This window comes from Muscardinus avellanarius (genome assembly GCF_963383645.1).
Source record: "Muscardinus avellanarius genome assembly, chromosome: 13".
In the NCBI taxonomy this organism is placed as follows: domain Eukaryota; kingdom Metazoa; phylum Chordata; class Mammalia; order Rodentia; family Gliridae; genus Muscardinus; species Muscardinus avellanarius.
In genome coordinates this window covers 409,928-432,427 of record NC_137799.1, presented here as the reverse complement: position 1 = coordinate 432,427, position 22,500 = coordinate 409,928, and the positions used below count along the sequence as shown (strand labels likewise).

Below are 22,500 nucleotides of genomic sequence, written 5' to 3'. Positions count from 1 at the left end.
CCAGCCGTGGTCATGGCTGGTGAAAGGTTCTGTGTTCCATTTGTCCCTTTAATGATTAGGTTGTTCTGTTAGCTTTGAGGCACTTTTCTCTTGCTTCATATTTACCTTCTATCTCTCAAAGGGTCTTTACAGAGCAAAAGCTTTTTATTTTGATGAAGCCTTTTTTATTAGTTTTTTTTCCTGAATTGCGCTCTCAGTGGCATGTTTAAGACCTCGTCACCTAGCTAGATCTTGGGGATTTTTCTAATTTCTTTGTAGGAGGCATCGGTGTGCTGCCCGTTGGCCTTCTCTTCTGGGTCCGTGTTTTATCCCACTCCCTTCTCCTGCCCACCATGGGGTCTAGGTGCGGCAAGGGCTGCTCTTTGCCATTCTGCCTTTGTGTGTGACTGAGAGCCAGCCAGCGTTTCGTGGTGGTGATGTGAGCCAGTGTGAAGAAATGCCCATTGTGAGAACTTACACTGCTTCCAGGGACAGGCCTCCAGGGGAAGCCTGTCTGCAGAGCCCGGGCAAGGGGAGTGCTCACAGGGCAGGCTGGCCCGTCCTGCCGCCTCGTGCATCCGGTCTCATTTGACCTCAAACCTTCGACCCCCTGTCTCAACAGTCCACGTACTGGGATTCCAGTTGTGCCCTACCATACCCGCCTTAATTTTGTTTTCTAGGTGTATATGTGTTTTGGGGAGACTGACCCAAGGGACATCCTACCTCTGATCTACATCTCTGGTGGTACTGGGCGTGGAACTCAGGGGCCTTCTGGCTATACTCCTAGACCTATGTTTTTCTTGGAAACAGGGCCTCACTAGGTTGCTTAGAGCCTCACTAAGCTGCTGCGACTGGCTTTAAACCTGTGATCCTCCTGTCTCAGCCTCCCAAGTACCATTTTTTCTTATATTTAGGTTTTTTTTTATTTTATTTTTGGTACTGGGGTTCCTGGAAGCCCTTCTACCTCTGGGCTACACTTCCAGACCTATTTTTTATATTTTTATTTGAAAACTGTGTCTCTTAAGCTAGCGTGGCTGGCTTCAAACCTGCTCGATCCTCCTGTGATCCTCCTGTCTCTGCCTCCCAAGCACCAGCCAGGCTTATATTTAGTTTTGAAACAAAGTCTCACTTTGTTGTTGAGAGTCTCACTGTGTTACTAAGGCTGTTCTTGAACTTGCACTCCTCTTGTCTCAGCCTCCCAAGTACTGGGATTACAGGCTTGCTTGTGCTAAAACAGGAGGATCAAAGGGTCAAGGGCAGCCTTAGCCAGTGAGAGCCTTAGTGAGACTTTATCAACCCTGCAAGACCTTGTTTCCAAATAAAAATAAAATAGGAGGCGGGTGGGCTCTGTGGCACATGCTTGTAATCTCAGTACTTGGGAGACTGAGACGGGAGGATTACAAATACTTAGGTCCTTCGCAACTTACTGAGACCCTGTTTCAAAATAGAGAATAAAAAAGTTGGGCTGGGGGTGTTGCTCAGAGGTAGAATGCTCCCGGGTTCCATCCCTAGTACCACCCCCCCCCCAAAAAAAAAAAAAGCTGGGCATGGTGGCTTGTAAATAATCCTAGTACTTAGGAGGCAGAGAAGAGGATGGCAGGTTTGAGGCCAGCCTCAGCAATTTGTGAGGCCCTCTGCAACTTAGTGAAACCCTGATTCAAAGTAAAGAATAAAAACACTGGGCTGGGGCAGAGCTCAGAGGTAGAATGCCCCTGAGTTCAATCCCTAGTACCACATAAAAAAGAAAATACTGTCAAAGAGTAGGTTTTGTATCTAACAAAGAATTTGCATCACGTGGCCATTTGCTCTTTAGATTTTATTTGATGTGTATGTTAAAGGTATATGTAGTGTGAGTGCTTGTGTATTTGTGGATACTTTGTGTTTGTGCTGTGAGTGCTGAGTTGTGTTCGCTGCTATGCACTGGGCAGGCTGCTTGGGAGTGTGTAGATAACACTGGAGAGGAGCTGGGGTTTGTGTCCCAGTAGTGACAAGTGGTGCATCTGCAAAAGGCTCAGAAAGTTCCCATCGTCACATTCACACACTGTGTTCAGAGGGTAGCTAGAGAGTAGAAACCACAGAAAGAACTGTCTTGATTGAGCTGCGTTTTAGAAGAGTCCAGAGAGAGTTCACAATCTCTAAGAAGGGTGCCCTCGGAGTAGACATGAGCCCCAAAGCCCATGCAGGGACGTCACTTGTAATGCAGCACTCCAGACAGCACAGGGAGCTGCATAGAGCTGTCGTCCTCAGAACCCAAGGATGCTTGGATTTCTGCCCGTTTCGTTTTTTCCCTTTCTTTTTTTTTTTTTTTTATCTTCTTTCTTTCTTTCCTTTTTGGTGGCATTGGAGATTGAACCCAGGGATGTTCTACCTCTGAGCTATACTCCAGCTCTATTTTATTTTTTATTTTTTATTTTTTTGTGGTACTGGGGATGGAATCCAGGGCATTCTACCTGGATTCCAAGCTATACCCACAGCCTTATTTTTTATTATTTATTTTGAAACAGGGTCTCACTGAGTTGCAAAGGGGCTCACTAAGTAGCTGAGGCTGTCCATGAACTGCGATCTTCTGGTCTCAGCCTCCAAATGCTGGGATGACGAGCGTGCCCACCACACCGAGCTTGGACTGTGTAATTTATAAAGAGCGAGGTTTTCTTCAGCGTATAGCTCTGGAGTCTGGGAAGTCTGAGGACATTGGATGACTGTGTGCAGGCATCCGGTAAGGGCTAATTGCAGCATGATAGCATGACAAGGGTGTCACAAACCGCAAGCGCCAGCTCAGGCTGCCACCAACATGGCTGCTGCCTTCTCCTCCTCCTCCTCTTGGTAGTACTGGGAATTGAACTGAGGATATTCTCATAGCCCTAATTTTTATTTTATTTTATTTTTAAGTTTTTTGTTTTTTATGGTACTGTTAATGGAATCCAGGGGCATTTTACCTTCAAGCTACACCCCCAGCCCAATTTTTTTTTTTTTTTTTTTTTTTTTTGAAACAGGGCCTCACTAAGTAGTAGCTGAGCCTGTCCGAGAACCTCCTGTCTCAAGCCTCCCAAATGCTGGGATTACAAGCGTGCACCACCAGGCCTGGCCTAACTTTTATTTTTAAATTTTGAAACAGTTTTCATATTTACTGAGGCTGGCCTTGAACTTGTGATCTTCCTGCATTTGTCTTCCAAGTACTAGGATTACAGGCTTCTGCCACCATACCCAGTTTCAATTACTTTTTTCTTCTTCCTCTCCCTCTCCCTCTCTCATCCTCCTCCTCTCTCCTCTCTCCTTCTCGCGCGCCCTCTCCCCCCCCCCCCGATGTAAGAGGCTTATTTAGGGAACTAGGGGTACAGTTTAAGTGAAGGCTCATGATAAAGGGATACATTTCAGAGAAAGAGTCTGGAATGGTTCATTTCTGGAAGTGTATCAGAAATAAATTTGTGTACCATCTACGAAAAGACACATATTTGAAAGTAGCCCGGCAAGGTGAATTTTACTTTTTGCAAAAAGGGATCCTGCCACTAGTAAGTCAGGTGTGGAAGAACCACATGGTGGAAAACTGCTGGGTATTTTATTTCCAGCACAGGGCTTCTGTGCTGTGCTACTTTTGGTGGGAACACAGCTTACAGTCTTTATGTTATTGGCTGAGGGGATGTGAAGGGAGCAGTTGGCATTCACAATTTTCAGGAAATGCTATCTTTACAAAAATATAAGCATATATAACATTGCAGTTTTGAAAAAATGGAGCGCAAGTCAAGCTATTCTTTTGATAGAAAAGATCTAATTCTCACAAGTGAAAACTGGGACTTCTGTACCTGGTGGGGTTTATTTACTCTGGAAATCTTCCTCTAGTATATTCATTTGGGGCGGAATCTCTCTTTTCATGCCACCTTCCTCTTTTTTATTTTATTTTTTGGGGGGGCAGTACTGGGGATTGAACCCAAGGGCATTCTCCATCCAGGCTATACTCCCAGCCATTTTTTATTCTTTATTTTGAAATGGGATCTCACTAAGTTACAGAGGGCCTCACTATTTAGCTGAGGCTGGTTGAGAACCTGTGATCTTCCTGTCTCAGCGTCCTAAGCACTGGGGTTACAAGCATGTATGTGCCACCACATCTGGCCATCTTCCTTTTTTTTTTTTTTTTTTTTCATTTGGAAACAGGGTCTCTTAAGCCAGCATGGCTGGCTTTGAACCTGCGCGATCTCCTTTCTCCACCTCCCAAGCGTGGGGATTACAAGTGTGCGCCACCATGCCTGGCTCCATCTTTCTTTCTTTTTTTTTTTAATATATTTTTTGTGGTAATGAGGATTGAACATGGGGCATTCTACTTCTGAGACATCCCCAGCCATATTTTTATTTTGAAACAGGGTTTCACTAAGTTGCTAAGGCTGGCTTTGAAACTGCAGTCTTCCTGTCTCAGCCTCTCCAAGTACTGGGATTACAAGTGTGTATTGCACGGCTGCCTCATCTTCCTCCTTTAAAGCCACTAGTGCCATCAGAGGAGCCCCACACTTAGGACCTAGCAATTCTAATCATCTCCCTAATGCCCCTCTAAATATCATTAACATGAATTTGGGGATTCTGTTTTTACCCGGGAACTTCTGGGGAAACATTCATACCATAGCAGTTCCTTAGCTGGATGGCGATTGAAAAAAAGACCACGTGGTCTGTGTGTTGTGCACATCAGTGAGGCGAAAGCCAGCTACCTGTGGGCCCAGGAAAGAAGGGATGTCACTAAGAGGTTTTGCAAGTCCCCTGCACAAGACAGATCAAGAGGGTGAGAGACAAACACATACACACAGAAAGAGTATGAAACAGAGCCACAGAGCTTGAGTGACTAAAAATGGAGTATAAGTGCTCCCCCACTGTCCTGGCACATCCCATACCCTCACCCCGCCCAGATGCTCTGTATTTCCTCTTCCACCTGGAGCTCCCCTCTTTGGCTGCCTAACTCACATTTGACCTCAAGAAATGTCTCCAGAGTCCCCTTACCCTGCCTGTGTGAAGCCCAGTGTTCATCACGTGTTTTAAAGTACAGTTTTTTGTGTGACTGTCCACCTCTCCATGGTCTCGGTGCAGGAGATGCAATATTTGTCTCATGGGAGGGTATGCAAAAGTACACAAACCATGCCATCTTAACCATCTTTAAGTGCAAAACTCAGAGCCATTCACACTGGTACAGCCATCCTCATACCCATCCCATAACCTCACCTCTCATGAACTGAAACCCGTCCCCATGGAGCACCAGCTCCCCATTCTTTGCTCCCCCAGCCACTAGCATCCACCATTCTACGTTATGTCTATGATTTTGACGACTCTGGGACTTCATATGCGTGAGGGGAATCACACAGTATTTGTCCTTAGGCCACAGGCTTGTTGCGCTCAGCAGCAAGTCCTCGCTGGCTACAGTGGCAAAGCCTATAATCCCGGCACTTGGGAGGCTGAGATGGGAGGATCCCAGGTTCAAGTCAGCCTCAGCAGCTTAACATCATGTCCTCAAGATTCACCCATCCTGATGGTAGCACATTGCAGAGCGTCATTCTTGTTAAGTCTGAACAATATTCAGCCTGTGTGGATGAGCGGGCCATATTTTGCTTCTCCATCCACTCACTGATGGACTCTCTCCTGGCTTCCACCCCTTGGCTATTGAGGTAATGCTGCAGTGAACATGCTCGCTTTGAGACCCTGCTTTAAATTCTTTTGGGTACACACCCAGAGCGGCACTGCTGGGCCAAGTGGTATCCCCGTCTACACTTAGTTTTTGCACAGTTCTTAGCGTTTTACATTCCCACTAGTATTGTGCAAGGGCCCAGCTGCTCCATGTCCTTGCCAGCACACAGTTTTGTTCTCTGGTTCTTGGTTTGATAGCAGCCATCCTCGTGGTGTGCAGTGGCAGTGCTCTGTAGTCTTGCTTTGCATTCCCCTCATGGTTAGTCATGTTGAACATCTTTTCATCCTCTGAGTGGCCATTTGTCCATCTGTGAAGAAATGTCTTAAGTCCTTTGCCAATTAAAAAAAATGTTTATTGGTGCACTGTATTCATACATCATAATGGTATAAAGACAATACTTTTGTAGATATACATGCACACATCGCCCATTTAGCCCCCTCCTGATCCCCACCCCGTTCCCTCCCCATCATTCCTTCCCATGCTTGGCTTAGTGGTTGACATCTAGTTTTATAGCAATTTACCCAATATTAACGATGATAATCTCACATAACAGTTTCATTTGTCTGATACCAAGGTTTTGATGACTTAAAGAAAACATTTCAATATTTCTTTTTGCTTTCTTTCTTACCAGAGAATATTTTTTTCTTAGGTGAAACTCTCATACATTTATTTATTTATTTTTCAGAAAAAAATTATCCTGATATGGAATATGGACTCTAGATACCCAAAACGATCTCGAAAAAGAACAAAGCTAGAAGATGTATATTTTCTGATTTCAAACCATATAAAGTTACAATAATTGAAACAGTGTAGTACTGTTCTAAAGGCAGATATATAAACCATTGGAGTTAAATAAAAGCCTAGAGCTAAATTCTTCCATATATTGTCAAGTTATTTTTGACAAGGTTTCCACGAACATTTGGTGGAGGAAATAAAAATCTTTTAACTAAATATTGTTGAAAAATGATAATTACATGAAAAAGAATAAAGTTGGACCCTTACCTAATCCCATATACAAATATTAACTCAAAATAGATAAAAGACCTAAATATAAATCTTAAGACTATAAACTTTTAGAAGAAAATCTGGGTCATAAAACCTCACAACATTGAAATTGACAGTGATTTCTTGGATATGATTTCAGTGGCACAGGCAACAAAAGGGTAAATAAACTCCCTAAAAAAAAATATAGTATATCCAAAGACAATGTAAACAGAGTTAAAAGTTACTGATAGAATGGGATAAAATATTTCCAAATGCTACATCTGATTCCAACTAGAAATCCTAAAAATTAGCAACAATAAAAGCAAACAATACAATTTAGAGATAGGTAAAAGACTAACATAAGTAATGAATCTCCACAGATAACCAATCTTAGTTGTCTGTTGGATGGAAAATCTTGTTTCTCTGGTTCTGGTGTGTGTTACCTATTTCTTCTTTGTAGTTAATCTCTTTGAGTATTTTCTCTAGCGCTGGTTTTGAAGACATAAATTCCTTCAGTTTGTGTTTGTCATGGAAGCTTCTTATTTCCCCATCTAATTTGATAGAAAGTTTTGCTGGGTAGGAAATTTTTGGCTGGAAGTTGTTTTCTTTCAGAGTTTGGAATATGTTACTCCAAGCCCTTCTGGCTCTCATGACTTGGTTTGGGAAGTCTGGAGTGATTCTAATTGGCTTGCCTCTGAATGTCACTTGGCCCTTTGTTTTTGTTGCCTTTAAGATTCTCTGCTTGGCTTCCACATCGGTCATTTTGACAATTATGTGGCGTGGGGATCCTCTTCTCCGATCCTGTCTAAAGGGAGTTCTATAAGTTTCCTGGACCTGTGTATCGAGGCTGCTTTAGACTATGGGGGATGCCAGGTTGGGCGTTCTCCTATGGTGTGATATCTCTGCCACCGCCACTCCCCCACTGGGTAAAGTCCCTGGGAGTGCAGTACTGGGATTTCTCCTCTAGGGGGCCACAATTTGACTCACTGTTGTTGAGTGCGCAGATGGAGCTGTCGTGGACTCAGTGAATTCGCTGCTGTTGCCGCCGCTGGTAGCAATATGGCGCTGTTGACACGCCCTCGGCCGTGAGGCTGGCGTATTTCTTTTCTGTTTTTGAGCTCTGCTCTGAGTCCCTGCAGGGTGTGCTGAGCCCAGCCTCTGGGAGCTTTAGATGCTCCTTGCGCCGGGAAATCTGCCGAATACCTCCCGGCTGATCTGCAGCGGCTCATCTCGGCTCGCTGGCCGCCTCTCCTCTCTGGAGCCTGGTGGGCTGTTGAGTGCGTTGGTCTAGTGTCGTCTGGTGAGCTCGCAGCTGCCGCCGGCAGTAAGGCACTGCTGCCACATCCTCGGGCATGAGGCCGGCGTATCTCCTCTGAGCTCTGAGCTCCCTTATGAGTTCCCTTTCTTTCTGGAGCCTGGTGCTGCAAGGGATAATGGTGCCCGCCGCTTCGTGCCGTGGCTCCGGCTGCAGCACTGCGGTTGGGTTTCTGGTGTCTCGTTTTTCCAGCCCTCTTTTTCTCTGTCCCTTGTAATTACATTTTTTGTTTCTCTGCTGATGGTGTTTTCTGGCTATGAAAGGCGCTAATTTTGTGGTAATAGAGATTGGTTGTTAGCGGGGCTCGTAAGCCCCGCTTTTCTCCGTCGCCATCTTCCCGGAAGTCTTTGCCAATTTTTGAATTGGGGACTGTTTGCATTTTTGTTGCTGTTGAGTTATAGGAATTTTTTGTGGTTCTGGGGATTGAATCCAGGCTGTTCTACTTCAAAGAGTTATACTTTCAGTTTTTACTTTTGAAGTAGGGTGTCACTCAGTTGCTAAGGGTCTTGCTAACTTACTGAGGCTGGCCTCAAACCTGTGGTCCACTTGTCTCAGCCCCTAAGTCCTGGGGTTACAGACATGGCCAGCATAGCTGGTTCCTAGGACTTATTGATATAAGATCTACAAATATTTTGTCCTATTTTGTGGTTTTACCTTTTACTCTTTTTTTTTGGGCGGGGGTTGGGAATGGAACCCAGGGACCTCAGAGCTACACCCCCTGCCCTATTTTTTATTCTTTATTTTGAAATGGTCTCACTAAGTTGCAAAGGGCTTCATCAAATAGCCGAGGCTGGCCATAAACCTTGATCCTCAAGTCTCAGCCTCCCAAATGCTGGGATCACAAGTGTGTGCTACCACACCCAGCTTACCTTTTCCTCTACTGATAGTGTCTGTTTTTTTTTTTTTTTTAATACTGGAGATTGAACCCAGGAGCATTGTTCTTCTGAGTTACACCCCATTCATTCATTCATATAGAGACATATATGGATATTTATTTTTATGTTTATGTTTATATATTTGTGGTACTGGGGATTGAAACTAGTGTCATTTTACCTTTGAGCTATATACCCTCAGCCCTATATTATTTTTTTATTTTCAAACAGGGTCTTGCTAAGTTGCCAAGGCTGCCCTCGTGTGCCACCACTCACCATACCTCCCCCCCCCCACCCCCGAACAGGGCTCTTTAAATTGCTTAGGGCTTAAGTTGTTCAGGCTGGTCTCAAAACTGTGATCCTCTTGTCTCAGCCTCCCAAGCACTGGGATGACAGACATGTACCATCTTGCCAGGTGGTGTCTTTTGACGTTTAAAATTTTAAAATTCTTAATCTGGGCATCGTGGCATATGCTTAAAATCCTAGTACTTGGAAGTCTGATACAGGAGGATCTCAGGTTCAAGGACAGCCTCAGCAAGTAGTGAGATTCATCAATCCAAAGAGACCCTGTTTCAAAAAAAAAAATAGGGTAGGGTTATAGCTCAGAGTTAGTATGCTCTAGGGCTTAATCCCACCACAAAAATTAATAAGTAAATACATAATTTTTTTTTTTTTTTTTACGGTACTGGGGATGGAACCTAGGGGCATTCTACCTCTGAGGCGCACCCCCGGCTCAATTTTTTTTTATTTTTTATTTTGAAACCAGGTCTCGCTGAGTTGCAAAGGGCCTCACTAAGTAGCTGAGGCTGTCTGTGAACCATGAGCCTCCCGTCTCAGCCTGGGATTACAAGCGTGCGCCACCACACATGGCTAAATAAAACTTTTTAATTCTCACAAAGTGTAACTTGTCCACTTTGTATTTGGCAGTGATTTCTTGGGTATGAAACCAATATTGTGAGGCTTTCCTCCTCTATTTCCTCCCAACAGTTTATAGTTCTGGGCTTTTATGCTTGCATCTTGAGTTAATCTTTATATATGGTGTGAGGTAAGAGTCTTATCTCCATTTCCTCTTTCTCTTCTTATTTATTTATTTATTTACATTTACATTTACATTACTGGGGATTGAACTTAGAGGCATTTTATTTCTGAGCCATACCCTCAGCTCGTTTTTAAAAGTTTTTTTGGAAACAGGGTCTCATTAAATTCCTGAGGGCCTTGCTAAGTTGCCGAGGCTATCCTTGAACTTGTGATCTGCTATCCTTGAACCTGAGATCCTTGCACCTCTGCCTTCCAAGATGTGATACTACGCACCTCCATCACCACACCCAGCTCCTACCTCATTGCTTTGCATGTAGGCTTCCCGTTCTCCCAGTACTATATGTTGAAGGAAGCCTTTTCTTTTCACACTTTTCATTATTTATGGCAACTTCTGTGTGAACAATAAGATTTAGTTAAACTGAATTTTATTCGAGGTGAAACTGTCTCAAGGCTTTCTGTGAATTTATGGAAGCAGACATGTGGAGTTTCAGTCTTAGCTGGGTCATCTGGAGCGAAGGGGGGCTGTGGGCTGAGCACTGGCGTGAAGCTATGTTGTACAAGGTCCTGGGCAGAGGTGGGCCCTGCAGCCTGGGGGAGGCAGGCTGTGGGAGGTCTGGGTAAAGGCAGTGTGCTAGTCAGTCCTGGGGCTGTGGGCAATACTACAGCAGTCTTACTCGGCAGGCTGTTGGGGTCTTGGAAGGCTCAGGCCAAAGACAGGTTCAGGAGATGCAAAACGGCTTTTCTAAGTGGAACATAACTATTTATTGTGGGATACATACCATTTTGGAGATGTTGCAAAGTCTGCCAGCTCCCTGAGAGTTTTTGTGCTCCTATTTTGGGTATTTTTATCTTAGCCATACTGGTTGCCTACAGGGAGCAGATAGAAGGCATTTAAGGTTCTACAGGCCACATAGAGTCACTGTGGATGCTTTTCCCTCCTCTTCCCTCTGCCCCATTCTTCCTGTCCACCTTACCATTAGACATAACAGATCGTTCTTAGTTTTGGCCATGGCTTGCTACACTGGCCTCAGTCAGTCAGCAGGTGACTAAGAACACACGTCTTAGCATCTGGTGCTTATTTGATGACAGCCGTGCTGTACCATTTTCAAACTTCTCCTCTCCTATAGCGTCCCACCTCTCAGTTGAGAGGACTTAATGGGGGAAAGAGCTGCGGGTTTCAGTACCTTTTTTTGTGTGCGCTTTTATAATGTATTATAATGTAAATCATGTTGACAATGACATACATGCACAGGCTCTTGGTGCCCTCCTCCCCATTTCCTCCCCCCAGTAGGGAATACCCAGACTGACATTGGTATATATTCACATGTATATACATAGTCTTTGGTAGTATTTCTGTTAATGAACCTAAGTCTTCCTCCACTCCTACCCTTCAATCTCTTCCCTGGCTCCCCTGAGGTTTCTCCTCCTCATCTGGAGTGTGTGTCTGTCTGTCTGTCTGTCTGTCTGTCTGTCTGTCTGTCTGTTCTCTTTTGTGGTACTGGAGATGGAACTAGGGGTTTTCAACCTCTGAGCTACACCCTTAGCCCTATTTTGTATTCTTTATTTTCAAATAGGGTCTCAGTAAGTTGCAGAGGACCTCACAAAGTAGCTGAGGCTGGCTGCGAACCTGCGATCCTACTGTCTCAGCCTCCCAAATGCTGGGATTACAAGGGTGCGCCACCATGCCCAGATTGGAGTCTGTCTTGTGTCCTAGTTACTTCCCATCCTACACATATTAAAGAAAACATATGACCCTTCACTCTCTGTGATTGACTAACCTCACTTAACATAATATTCTCCAGGCTCTTCCATTTTCTTGCAAATGATGTTTCAGTGCATGTTATTTCAGTGACTTGCTGTTTATGCACAATCATAGTTATTGATTGTCTTTGTTTTGAAGCATGCTGCCAACAAAGACCCCAGAGAAGTTCGAGAAGCTAGAGACCATAAGGAACCAAAAGAGGAGATCAACAGAAATGTTTCCGACTGCGGACGACAGCAGCTTTTACCCCCCTTCCCACCCCTTCACCAGTCACTACCTCAGAACCAATGCTACATGGCCACCACAAAGTCACAGACAGGTAAAGGGGGCCCATCAGTTGTCTGTCTTTGTCCATGCGTGTTAACTGCACCCTCCAGACTCAGTGTGGCTGTTGTCAGTGGGTGCTGCTCTAAATAAGTGGCTGCCATGCACAGTGGAGAGCCCTGGCTCTGTCCTAAAGCCTCTCTCACCTGATGCCTGCCTGTTTACCTTGACTGCTTTCCATCTCAGAGTGAGACCTATTAACGCCTTCCTCACGTCCCTACCTGAATGGAGGCCTCTGGGCCCGAGTACGTTCTTACCCTGTTTGGGGCACTGCTGGAAGTGCTTGGCATGGGGGCCGCAGTGTGGGCAGCCGTCTCTGCCTCTAGCTTCGTTAGCAGTCACTTGCCTGTGGGCATTCCTGTCCCCTCCTCCTTGCTTACTTCTCCTCTCATCTGTTGGGGGGGTGAACAGACACCTGATTGTCGGAGCTAGGGCAGCATGAGTGGTTCCACAAAGAGACAGCGGGGGGACACATGTTCCTCAGAGTAAAGAATGCCTCAGGCTTCTTGGGCTTCTGGGGCATGTGCCAGATGCACATGCCCTTCCTGAAGAGATGGGCAACTCCTAGTGCAGACCAGCCATAGTTTGAATTTGGGAGGGGCCGGCCAGCTAACCTTCTTGAATGCTAAACAAAGTGGGACTGGTGCTGCTGCTGCCAACCAAAAAGGCTATACCTGAGGAGTCTCACCTGGCCACTGACCATGACTTTTAAAAACTTTCTTATTTTAAGCCGGGCATGGTGGTGCACGCTTGTAATCGCCGCGCTTGGGAGGCAGAGACAGGAGGATCATGCAGGTTCGAAGCCAGCTGTGCTGGCTTAAGAGACCCTGTTTCCACATTTTTAAAAAAAAGTATAAAAATAGGTCTGGGACTGTAGCCCGTGGGAGTATAGCTGGAGGTAGAAGGGCTTCCAGGAACCCCAGTACCACCAAAAAATAAAAATAAATAAACAAATAAATAAAATAAAATCTTCCTTATTTTAGAGCTAGGTGTGTTGGCACAGGTTTGTAATCCCAGTACTTGGGAGACTGAGACAAGAGAATCACAGGTTCAGGGCCAGCCTTAGCTACTTAGGCGAGGCCTTCTACAACTTAGTGAGACTCTGTTTCAAAATAAATAATAGGGAGGAGCATGTAGCTCACAGGTAGAATGCCCATGGGTTCAATCCCTAGTACCACAAAAATAAATAAATACTTCTTATTTTAAAGTAATTTTAGACTTCTGGCAAGGCTGCATTTTTTTTTTTTTAAATGATACCAGGAATTGAACCCAGAGGCATTCTACCTCAAGCTATACCCCCAGGCCAGTTTTTCTTTTCTTTTCTTTTCCTTTCTCCTTCTTTCCTTTCTTTCTTTTTCGGTACTGGGGATGGAACCCAGGGGCGTTCTACCTCAAGCTATACCCCCAGCCCTATTTTTCATTCTTCATTTTGAAACAGGCTCTCACTGAGCTGTAAAGGGCCTCACTAGGTAGCTGAGGCTGTCTGCGAAGTAAGATCCTCTGGTCTCAGCCTCCCGAATGCTGGGGTTCCGTGCCTGGCTTCTGTTTTATTTCTTATTTGGAAATAGGGTCTCATTAGGTTGCTGAGAGCTTCACTAAATATGCAGAAACTGTCCTTGAACCTTCAGTCCTCTGTATCAGCCTCCCAAGTACTGGGTTCACAAGCATGCACCATTGTACTCAGCTGCGGTTGCAAGATTCCTTCCCTCCCTCCCTCGGAATTGAACCCAGGGACATTCTACCTCCAAGCTATACCTTCAGCCTTGTTTTTTTATTTTTTATTTTAAAACAGGGTCTCACTGAGTTGTGGAGGGCCTCACTAAGTAGCTGAGGCTGGCGGGGAACCTTCGATTCTCTTCTCTCAGCCTCCCAACTACTGGGATTACAAGCGTGTGCCACTATGCCTGGCTTTGCAGAATTTCTATAAACAATTTCTATGTACCTTTCACTCCCTTTACCAAAAGTTTTGGTCATGCCATTTTCTCCCCAGTGTGTAACCTTTTTCTTAAAACATGAACATAAGTTGCAAGTAGCAGATTTGTGATTTGTGGCTTTTCTTCCTCCTCCTCGTCTTTTTTTTTTTTTTTTTTTTTTTTGTGATACTGGAGTTTGAATTCGGCGACATTCTACTGCTGAGCTATACCCCAGCCCCCCCCCCCCTTTTTTTTGAAACGGGATCTTGCTAAGTTGCAGGGTCTTTCTAAGTTCTTAAGGTTGGTCTTAAACCTGTGATTCTCCTGTCTCAGCCTCCCAAGTACTGAGATTACAGGTATATGCCACCATACCCAGAACCAACCAACCAACCAACCAACCAACCAACCAACCATCCATCCATCCATCCATCCATTCATGTCTTGTGGCACTGGGTATTGAACCCAGGGACATTGTACCTTTGAGCTACATCTCCAGACTGATGTGTGTGTGTGTGTGTGTGTGTGTGTGTGTTACTGGGGGTGAAACTCAGGGGCTTTACTACTTCTGGGCTATATCACCAGACCTATTTTATACTTTATTTGGAAACAGGGTCTCACTAAGTTGCTGAGAGCCTCACTCAGTAGCTGAGGCTGGTTTCGAACCTGTGCGGTCCTCCTGTCTCCGCCTCCCAAGTGCTGGTATTACAAACGTGTACTACCATGCCTGGCTTTCAGCCCAGTGTTTTTAAAAAAATTTATTTATAAACATAGTGTCACTAAGTTGCTGATCACTAAGTAGCTGAGGCTGGCTGTGAACCTGTGATCCTGTCTTAGGCTCCCGAGTAGTAGGATTACAAGTGTGCACCACCATACTCAGCTAATTTTTGTCTTGGTAAGATGCTAAGTCTTGCCTAGTTGCTGAGGCTGGTTTTGAATCTGGGGTCCTTTGTCTCAGTCTCCCAAGTACTGAGATTACAGGCTTGCTCTGTCAAACCTGACTTCTGCCCTTTTAACCTCTAAATACCTAAATGTTTCTCCAGAAACAAAAACAAAAAAATCAGTATGTCTCCAGAAATGAGGCCACTCTCTTAGCTAACAACGGTAGTGTAATAAGTGATACCAGGACACTAACTTCATGTGACACCGTTATGTGATCTTAGCACATTGCTCAACTTTACCAGTTTTCTAGTAATGTCTCCTCTCCTTCCCTGTATTATACCCCTAGTACCCTCTTTTTTCTGGTACTAGGGATGGAACACAGGGGATTCTACCTCCAAACTACACCCTCAGCCTATTTTTTATTCTTTATTTTGAAACAAGGTCTCTAAGTTTGGACGGCCTCACTTAAATAGCCAAAGCTGGCCGTGAACCGATGCTCCTCCTGTCCCAGCTTCCCAAGTGCTGGGATTACAAGTGTGTGCCATCACGCCTGGCCATCTGTTTAAGTATTGACTTGTGTGTTAAGCAGCTTTGTATCAGCTTATAACAGAAAATGTGTTTTTGACTCAGGTTTCAGCCCATGATCTGTTGTCCCCATCACCTGGAGCCTGCCCGTCGCACATTGCGGTGGGAGCCTGTCGCGGAGTAGAGCTGCTCACTTCACGTCTTGAAGTGAAAGAGGGAGAGAGAAGGGGCCACGTCCCACCTTCCTCTTCAAGGTCACACTACCAGTGACAGGAAGGGCTCCGCTAGTTCCCACCTGGTGGCAGAGCCACACTGGGGACTGACCATGCCTTTAGCACACGGGTCTTGGGTACTCAGGGCCCAGAATGCAGCACCCCAGAGCTCTTATTTGGGTCTATGGGCTCGGGTTCATGACTGTCGTTATTTTGTTGCTCAGATCAGGTTACAGTTAGGTTTTGCCAGTGTGGGCTTTCAGCTGGGTCCTGAGTTTTTGGATATGGCCCTTCTCTTTCTGAACACTTGGCTGGGCTGATGGCTCAGGCTCATTTTGTCCTTTTCCTTCCCAGGCTAGAACAAGCTACTTCTGCAGGAGCCCTGGCTTTACTTAGAATGTGGTGGATACGAAGCAGAAGCAGAACTGGGTGTGGTGGCACATCTGTACTCACAGTGCTTGGAGGCTGAGACAGGGGGTTCACAGGTTCGTGGCCAGTCTGGGCAACTTAGTAAGGCCCTCGGCACCTTAGTGAGACCCTGTTTCAAAATAAAATAGTAAAATAGGTCTATGGTGCAGCTCAGAGCTAGAGTGCTCCTGTGTTCAATCCACACATCAGGCCCCCCCCCCCCACAAAGATGCACTCAGTCTTTATCACCCAGCTTTGTGGTTGCTGACTAAATGTTATTTGCTTAAAACAGTTCATCCAGCCGGGCGTGGGGTGCACACTTGTAATCTCAGCGCTTGGGAGACTGAGACAGGAGGATCACAGGGGTTTCAAGCCAGCCTTAGCTACTTAGTGAGGTTCTCAGCAACTTAGTGAGATCTTATTTCCAAATAAAGTATAAAAAAGGTCTGGGAGTGTAGCCTGGAGGTAGAAAAGCCCCTGGATTCCACCCACAGTACCACAAAATAAAACAGTTCAACCTGGCATTTAAAAAAGTTATATAGAGCCATGCTTCATGTATATGTGTGTGTGTGTGTGTGTGTGTGTGTGTGTGTGTGTGTGTGTGTGTGTGTATGGACTGGCAAGGAATATCAGAAGTCAGTCAGAATTTCTGTTAACATGTTGATATTTTTTCCATACTAATTTTATTACTTCTCCATCCTTTAATAAGAGCTTTTTTTAAAATTTTTTTATTGGTGCATTGTATTCATACATCATAGTGGGATACAAAAAAACTTTTGTAGACATACATGCACACATCGCCCAGTCAGCCCCCACCCAATCCCCACCCCGTTCCCTCCCCATCCCTCCTTCCCATGCATGGCTTAGTGGTTGACATCTAGTATTATAGCAATTTATCCAAAATTAACATTGATAATCTCACATAACAGTTTCATTTGTCTGGTACCAAGCTTTTGATAACTTAAAGATAACATTTCAATATTTCTTTTTGCTTTCTTTCTTACCAGAGAATACTCTTTCTTTTTTTTTTTTTTAGGTGAAACTATCATATATTTATATATTTATTTTTCAGAAAAAAATCTATCCTAATATGGAATATGGACTCTAGATACCCAAAACAATCTCAAAAAAGAACAAAGCTAGAAGATGTATATTTTCTGATTTCAAACCATATAAAGCTACAATAATTGAAACAGTGTAGTACTGTTCTAAAGGCAGATATATAAACCATTGGAGTTAAATAAAAGCCTAGAGCTAAATTTTTCCATATATTGTCATTTTTGACAAGGTTTCCACGAACATTTGGTGGAGAAAATAATAATCTTTTAACTAAATATTGTTGAAAAATGATAATTACATGAAAAAGAATAAAATTGGACCCTTACCTAATCCCATATACAAATATTAACTCAAAATAGATAAAAGACCTAAATATAAATCTTAAGCCTATAAACTTTTAGAAGAAAATCTGGGTCATAAAACCTCACAACATTGAAATTGGCAGTGATTTCTTGGATATGATTTCAATGGCACAGGCAACAAAAGAGTATACAAACTCCCTAAAAAATAAAAAAATATTGTATATCCAAAGACAATGTAAACAGAGTTAAAAGTTACTGATAGAATGGGATAAAACATTTCTAAATGCTATATCTGAAGGTATATTAATATTCCAACTAGAAATCCTAAAAATTAACAACAATAAAAGTAAACAATACAATTTAGAGATAGGTATAAGACTAACATAAATAATGAATCTCCACAGATAACTAATCTTAGTTGTCTGTTGGATGGAAAATCTTGTTTCTCTGGTTCTGGTTTGTGTTACCTATTTCTTCTTTGTAGTTAATCTCTTTGAGTATTTTCTCTAGTGCTGGTTTTGAAGACATAAATTCCTTCAGTTTGTGTTTGTCATGGAAGCTTCTTATTTCTCCATCTAATTTGATAGAAAGTTTTGCTAGGTAGGAAATTTTTGGCTGGAAGTTGTTTTCTTTCAGAGTTTGGAATATGTTACTCCAAGCCCTTCTGGCTCTCATGACTTGGTTTGGGAAGTCTGGAGTGATTCTAATTGGCTTGCCTCTGACTGTCACTTGGCCCTTTGTTTTTGTTGCCTTTATGATTCTCTGCTTAGCCGGGCGTGGTGGCGCACGCTTGTAATCCCCGCGCTTGGGAGGCAGAGACAGGAGGATCGCGCAGGTTCGAAGCCAGCCGCGCGCACTGGTTTAGGAGACCCTGTTTCCAAAATGAAAATGTAAAAAATAGGTCTGTAGCCCGGAGGTAGAAGGGCTTCCAGGAACCCCAGTACCACCAAAAAAAAAAAAAAAAAAAAAAAAGATTCTCTGCTTAGCTTCCACATTGGTCATTTTGACAATTATGTGGCGTGGGGATCCTCTTCTCCCATCCTGTCTAAAGGGAGTTCTATAAGTTTCCTGGACCTGTGTATCGACCTCTTGCTCTACATTTGGAAAATTTTCTGCTATTACTTCCTTGAAGAGATTGTTGATCCCTTTGGTTTCACCTTCTTTTCCCTCCTCTATTCCAATTATTCTTAGGTTAGCTCTCTTAAAATGGGCCTATATTTCTTCAATGTCAGATTCCTGCTGTCGGATATTTTTTTCTAGATTAGAAACTATGCGTTCATTTTTGGAGTGATCATCTTCTAAGAGCGAGATTCTATTCTCCATGTGGTCTAATCGGTTGTTTGTACTTTGAATTGAGGCCTTTACTTCATTAATTGCATCCTTTATCTTTTTTTGGCTCTCTTTGAATTCTTTTCGAAACACCTCTATTATTTCTACAGTTATTTTCCTGATTTGATCTTCTAGAAATCTCTGAATTTCTGTTTTATCGGGTTCCTATGTTGTGGGGTTGTGGGCATTTATTGCTCCATTGTTATTCCTCTTTCCCATGATTTTGGGAGTTTGTGCCTTCTCTGGGTTCTTCCCTTGGGTCACTATGACTTCACTTAAGGTGCTCTGGATCTCGAGTCTGTGGTATCTCAGACCCCACTACTCCTTTACTGGGTTGTATCACAGAGTCTCAGACCCAGGGAGTCGATAGAGGCTGCTTTAGACTATGGGGGATGCCAGGTTGGGCGTTCTCCTATGGTGTGATATCTCTGCCACTGCCACTCCCCCACTGGGTAAAGTCCCTGGGAGTGCAGTACTGGGATTTCTCCTCTAGGGGGCCACAATTTGACTCACTGTTGTTGAGTGCACAGATGGAGCTGTAGTGGACTCGGTGGATTCGCTGCTGCTGCCGCCGCCGGTAGCAATATGGCGCCGCTGTCATGCCCTCGGTCGTGAGGCTGGCGTATTTCTTCTCTGGTTTTGAGCTCCGCTCTGAGTCCCTCGGCTCGCTGTCTGCCGCTTCTCTCTGGAGCCTTGTGGGCTGTTGAGTGCGTTGGTCTGTAGCCGTAATCGTCCAGGGAACTCGCCGCTGCTGCCAGCAGTAAGGCGATGCTGCTGCGTCCTCGGGCATGAGGTCGCCGTATCTCCTCTGTGGCTCTGAGCTCCGTTCTGAGTCCCCCTCCTCTCTCGAGCCTGGTGATTTTTTTGTTTCTCTGGTGATGGTGTTTTCTGGCTATGAAAGGCGCTGATTGTGTGGTAATGGAGATTGGTTGTTAGAGGGGCTCTTAAGCCCCTATTTTCTCGGTCGCCATCTTCCTGGAAGTTCCCTTTTTTTTTTTTTTTTTTTGTAGTACTGGGATTCCTGGAAACCCTTCTACATCCGGGCTACACTCCTAGACCCATTTTTATACTTTTTAAAATTTGGAAACAGGGTCTCTTAAGTCAGCACGGTTGGCTTCGAACCTGCACGATCCTCCTGTCTCCACCTCCCAAGCACGGGGATTACAAGCATGCAGTACCATGCCCAGCAATAAGAGCTTTCTAAAATGAGATGCCTAGGGCACTCAGCAGTCCCCCTAGTTTAGCCCTCTGTACCCTTCCATTTAGCTTCCATTCTTTACCTGTGTCCTGGAAATTTGTTAATTAGCCTATTGTTTTGTAACAGTGTGTATGAGATATCCTCAGACTGTAGGTATCATATGCTCCAGCAGTTAACTGTTTCGTACCATGTTTACAGATACTCCCAGGCCCAGCTGCTCCTCTGTGTTGCCACCTCAGGGAGTGGCACTTGTGTACACTTGGGATGCCCTTTTGTACCCCCAACCCCAGCTGGCTTTTTCTTGCTGACCCATGAGTTGGATGGCTGTCTCCCAGAACATCCTGGAGACACCAGTCAGCACCAGTTCTTTCCCTGGGTTCTCCTCTGATGCTTCATGTGTACTGGACCTTTGCTTGAAGAACTCCACTACAAATCCTCCTCCCAAGGAGGGCCTCAAGCCCCTTGTAAGTTTGCTGCCAACCTTCCTGGGCCTTCTTTCCTCTTGGCCTTGACTTTTGTGGATACTAGTCTTCTGGCTCTGGGCCTGGGCCCTCTCCTTGGACACTGTGAAGCCTCTTCTGCAGCAGGAGGTAGCTGTGTCTTTTGTGCTCTATCCGCCTGTATGTGAATGTTTGGGTGCTTAGTAGCTCCTCCACCTCTAGAGATCCTTCACAGATTCTTCTGCTGTGCTCTGCAGCAGGGAGTTCTGTTCTTCACTAGCATGTGTTTTACATGTGACATTAGCTAACTCTCTAAGAAAACCCAGCATGTCTTGTGCGTGGTTCTAGCAGTCCCTGGACACGGTTTCCAGGCAATTTTGTCTTCCTTGTCTTAGAGTAGTCATTGTGGAGTCAGCAAATTGTTTCTAGAGATCAGCAGGTGGTAAATATCTTAGGCTTTGCAAAATGTAAGGTCCATGTTGCAGCATGACAGTGGCCACAGACTAGAGGAAGCATGGGCAGTGTTGTGTGCCCAAACATTTTATTTATAAGACATGTGTCATACCCTGATTTAATAGTGATGGGTTAGTGTGATGCATTCAGGAAAAAAGCTGGGCGTGGGGCACATGTTTGTAATCCCAGTGCTTAAAAGCCCAGATAGGCTAATTGCAGGTTTGAGGACAGCCTTAACAAGTAGTGAGACTCATAAATCAAATGAGACTTTGTTTCAAAATAAAATAAAATGGGGCTTGGGGTGTAGCTCAAAGGTAGAATGCCACCAGGTGCAATCCCCAGTACTCCCACCCACCCACAAAACAAAAGAAAAAGGGAAAAAATTTAGTGGGAAGGTGTAATATACAATAGGCTCTTTGGTATCCATGAAGGATTGGCCACAGGAATACCCTCTCTCCATGGACACCCAAATGCATGGATGCTCAAGTCCATCATAGAGCATGGCACAGTATTTGCATATTACCTACACTCATTCTTCTGTATACTGTAAATCAGCTCTAGGTTACTTACAATACCTAATACAATAAAATGCTACATCAATAGTTATTATGCTGGGTTGTTCAGAGAATAATGATAAAAAATTTTGTACATGTCCAGCACTGGTAGAATTTCCCTCGAAATATATATATATATATATATATATATATATATATATATATATATATATGTATATGTATATATATATGTCTATATATATGTCTATATATAAAATATATATGTTTGCAGTGCTGGGGATTGAATCCAGGGTCTTGTTCATGCTAGGCAAGTGCACTTCTCCAGCCCTATAATATTTTCAGTTTTTGGTTGACTCTATGGTTTTAGAACTCATAGATATTGAAGACCAATTGTATAGTTTTGAAGCTGAGAGACTAAATAAGTTATCTGATTGCCAGGCATGGTGGCACACACTTGTAATCCCAGCATTTGGGAGGTTGAGACAGGAGGATTGTGGTTTGAGGGCAGCCTCAGCTACTTAGTGAGACCCTTTGCAACTCAGTGAGACCCTGTTTCAAAATAAAGAATAAAAAATAGGGCTGGGGGTGGTATAACTTGGAGGTAGAACGCCCCTGCGTTCTAGCCCCAGTACCACCACCAAAAAAAAAAAAAAAAAAAAAAGAGAGAGAAAATTATCTGATTAAATCCAGGGCTTTTCCCCTGGCCACAACACCCCAGTGTGAAGTTGACTTTGACAGTGAATTTAATGTTCCTTTGGCAGCCAGAGACTTTTGTTGCTTAAGGGTAACTGCTGTGGACTGTCAGTCCGTTCCAGCAGGTGGATGGCAGTTTGCTTCCTCAGGACCAGCTGTGCTCTCAGAGATGACCCCTACCCTAGGCCCCGTGGGTGAACAGGCTGCATGTTGTGTGGGGTGATGTTGCTCAGCAGCTTGGGCTTTCCTTGGATTCTAGCAGGCCTGGGCACTTTGGAGCTGGGACCCTGCGCTGTGGGTGCTTTCATGTGGCTACCCACTGGGAGTGGGGCACACACGCTCTTCCAGCTTTCTTTTTGCACAGTGTGAGAACTAAAAAATATTTTCCCCGAGCCCTTTAGTAGTTTAGTTTATGTTAAAAAGCAATGATTTTAGATTTTTTCAAGCCTCGGAATTAAAAAAAGAAAGTATTGTAGAAAATCCCATTATATAAAACTTCAGCCTGGGTCTGCTTTGTTCAGACAGATATCTGGACCTCCGCAACTTAGCGAGACTCTGTTTTAATATAAAATAGAGCTGGAGGTGTAGCTCCGAGATAGAATGTCCTTGGGTTCAATCCCTGGTACCAACAAAAATAAAAG

The 22,500-nt window shown here is 44.3% G+C and overlaps 1 protein-coding gene across 1 annotated transcript in view; it reads left to right on the top strand.

Annotated features, from left to right (window-relative positions):
• EHMT1 (euchromatic histone lysine methyltransferase 1) overlaps positions 1–22,500 on the top strand; it is a gene marked incomplete at both ends in the record, with an annotated part of 188,790 nt that overhangs the window by 80,694 nt on the left and 85,596 nt on the right. The window contains 2 exons of the mRNA XM_080709450.1: positions 11,748–11,928; positions 12,366–12,418. Of these exons, the coding sequence (XP_080565576.1) occupies positions 11,748–11,928; positions 12,366–12,418 (234 nt within the window). The remainder of the gene's footprint in view (positions 1–11,747; positions 11,929–12,365; positions 12,419–22,500) is intronic.